Here is a 2,751-nt window from a genome sequence, read left to right on the forward strand (position 1 = left end):
AATTATGTGTCTTTGTTGAAAGCTGTTCCGGCTGGTTTGGTTAATTTAATTAAAGGTGAATTGTGTCATTTACCTGTGATACTAAGGGTAGGTAATCGAATCATCTCTGATATTAATTGTACAGTAAACATAAAATTCTAAGAACATTAGTAAATACACAGATGTTCCCTTCAAAAGTAAAAAAAGAGACCCCTTGTAGGTAAAAGAAGGTAAAAGGTAAAAGAAGTTCAGTTTAAAATTATTAACAATATTTGTCCCTGTAATGAGTTCCTCAGACACAGATTTAATTTGGATTGTGATAAGTGCACCTTTTGTGAGGCAGACATTGAGTCATTGGAACATTTATTTTATTTATGCAAATTCTCAAAAAATATATATTCTGGGATGACCTCTATGCTTGGTTAAGTTTAAAGTCTTAAAGTCTTTGATTTTAAAACTTTAAGATATTTGTCCTTTTGTGTTGTTTCCTCATAGCAGACATTTCTCATAACAGGCTAAACTAGTTTTTGCTCATTGTATCTGTCAACATGTTCAACTTCTGATTCTGATTTCAACTTCCACTTCTGATTATTTATCTTCTTATTATTATCTGTGTTTGCTTATCATTTTTCCATATATGATCTATATTTAATGGATGTACATCTTACATATTGTTTATTCATACATTTTTATTAGTTAATACACATTGTATATTATCAGTTTATTGAATGAGAAAAATTACATCAAATTACAATTACAATTAATCAAATTATCAAAGATATTCAAGATATACAATATTATTTTTTCTTTGTAGATTAGTAAAGTCACATGAAATTAAATATATGATAAAAATAATAATTTCAGGGTTTCCCAATACGTATTGCGGCCCAGTGAGCCCCAATAGAGGTGATGCCACTTCCATTCTGTCGTCCACTGAGAAAACGCAGCTCATTTCCTTTCTGGGTTGGATAGAAGTTAAATGAGGCCCCACTAGACTGTCCCACTTTAAAAAAGCGCCCCTGATTAGTGACAAACACAAGCTCATAGATGTAACCAGAGTAATATTTTCCAGAGATCTGAACAATTGCTTCTTTGTCATAGAGTGTCATTTCCATCGGATCGCCACTATTTACACCAACTGCTGCTGTCCAGTTACTCTCGTACCTCAGCTGGAACCTAAACAAATATGTCAATAATGTTTAAACAGTGCAGATGCCATAAAGAATGACATGTACAATTTAAAATTATATGATATAAATTAAATCACAAATACCACCCTGAGAGAATTAATTTGTAGCATTAATTTGTGACAATAAATTCTGTGTCACTTCAACTTCTGATATCTACTTGAAAAGGTTTTTAAATATACTTTTATAATGTGATTTTTCAAAGCCATAATCGAATATTTGAAGTGCTTGAGGAAACTTACCCAGAGATATGGCCGCCCCAGTAGTTATTGTATTCCCAGACTCTGATCCCAGTGATACGACCCTCACTGGCAGTGGAAAATTCAGTCCCACTGCCGTCCCCAACAGCAGGTGAGTAAGAGAAAAGATCAGGTAAAGCTGAAAGAGGGAATAATAGCTTTTAAAACTGTCTTGCATGTATTTCAATAGTGACTTAAAGGATTATTCAAGAAAATGAATGGCAGAGCTGAAGTTACCTAAACTTAAAAAGTAATTTGTCTTTTGTTCACATTGTTTCTTGGTTATCTTAGACTTCTGACTGACTATTATAATTGTGCCTGAGTTGCTATTTTTATCTATTAATTTATTTAATTGTTATATATTTAGTTATTTACTTATTTGCTTACTTATTTGAGCTGAACAATCGTATCACAGACGTGTGGTAATACTCACGCGCTGCCATGCCCATGGTATAAACTGCAGAGAGAATCAGGAAAAACTGCAACATTTTGGAATAAATTGCTGTCCTGCACACTCCAGGAATCTAAGGAAATCATAAAAGTATCTGATTGTAATATCGAATTAGAGTTTTTCTGGATTTGTGCATTTCACAATGTCTCTGATATATTGTCAGATAGTAATGTAACATTCAAATTAGTCGCAAATAATAAACCACTTTCGATGATTTATATGATGAAAATGACTAAACTGCAATTAATTATAATAAATTAGGTCAAATTTAACATTCTGCTAAATTATTACACTGCATATACACAAATGCTCATCTATAACAAGGGTAAAAATATCAACGCATTTACAAAAAAAACAACAACAACAAACAGATGTGATATATATGAATAAAGATCTTTTCAATTACCTGTAGACGAGTATGTGGTTGATAGTTCAAGAGACAAGTGTGTTGACTAAACCTGCTCGTACACTTTTCTGCTCATCGGATTTTGTTATTGGTTGAACAATATGTCTTTGTGTCTTCTGTTTTCTTACACTCCTCAGATGGAATGTTTTAGAGCTCACAACTATGGCATGACCGTCATCAAAATATCACAGCTACCAACTTTCAGATTTAAAGGTTAATTTTATGAACTATAGATGAACTATCAGAACAAAGTATCTGAATTCTGTGCCATATTTTATTCTACTGTTTACAGAAAAGAAGAATTGGAAGCACTATTTTTTGCATTTTACTGGTTCAGATTTTGTTGCTGTCAGATTATATTATTCTAATTACCTGTCCTTTGTAATATACATCATATTTTTATTGCCTTTTACAATAATGAGCCTTGAATCCCAATTTAAATCAAATGATTTCAAATAATTTACATCAGTTAATAAAAAAAAAATCATA

At 31.7% G+C, this 2,751-nt stretch overlaps 1 protein-coding gene across 1 annotated transcript; it reads right to left on the reverse strand.

The window, feature by feature from the left end:
• Positions 1 to 331: 331 nt before the first annotated feature.
• Positions 332 to 2,441, reverse strand: LOC306887120 (zymogen granule membrane protein 16-like). Its single transcript, XM_079444656.1, has 4 exons — positions 2,263 to 2,441; positions 1,839 to 1,929; positions 1,409 to 1,544; positions 332 to 1,155 (listed from the first exon to the last, which is right to left on the reverse strand). Exons 2-4 carry the CDS (start codon positions 1,891 to 1,893, stop codon positions 840 to 842), a joined length of 507 nt encoding a protein of 168 aa, XP_079300782.1. The 5' UTR covers positions 1,894 to 1,929; positions 2,263 to 2,441; the 3' UTR covers positions 332 to 839.
• Between the last annotated feature and the right edge of the window lie 310 nt (positions 2,442 to 2,751).

The sequence above is a fragment of the Barbus barbus genome (assembly GCF_936440315.1).
Source record: "Barbus barbus genome assembly, chromosome: 21".
Lineage (NCBI taxonomy): Eukaryota > Metazoa > Chordata > Actinopteri > Cypriniformes > Cyprinidae > Barbus > Barbus barbus.

What these genes read in the sequence shown, in the direction of transcription:
- LOC306887120 (XM_079444656.1), bottom strand. Translation starts at nt 1,893, where the DNA reads ATGTTGCAGTTTTTCCTGATTCTCTCTGCAGTTTATACCATGGGCATG. An exon ending in TACCATGGGCATGGCAGCGC is followed by an intron (nt 1,545 to 1,838) that starts GTGAGTATTACC and finishes TCCCTCTTTCAG; the next exon opens with CTTTACCTGATCTTTTCTCT. An exon ending in TGGGGCGGCCATATCTCTGG is followed by an intron (nt 1,156 to 1,408) that starts GTAAGTTTCCTC and finishes ATATTTGTTTAG; the next exon opens with GTTCCAGCTGAGGTACGAGA.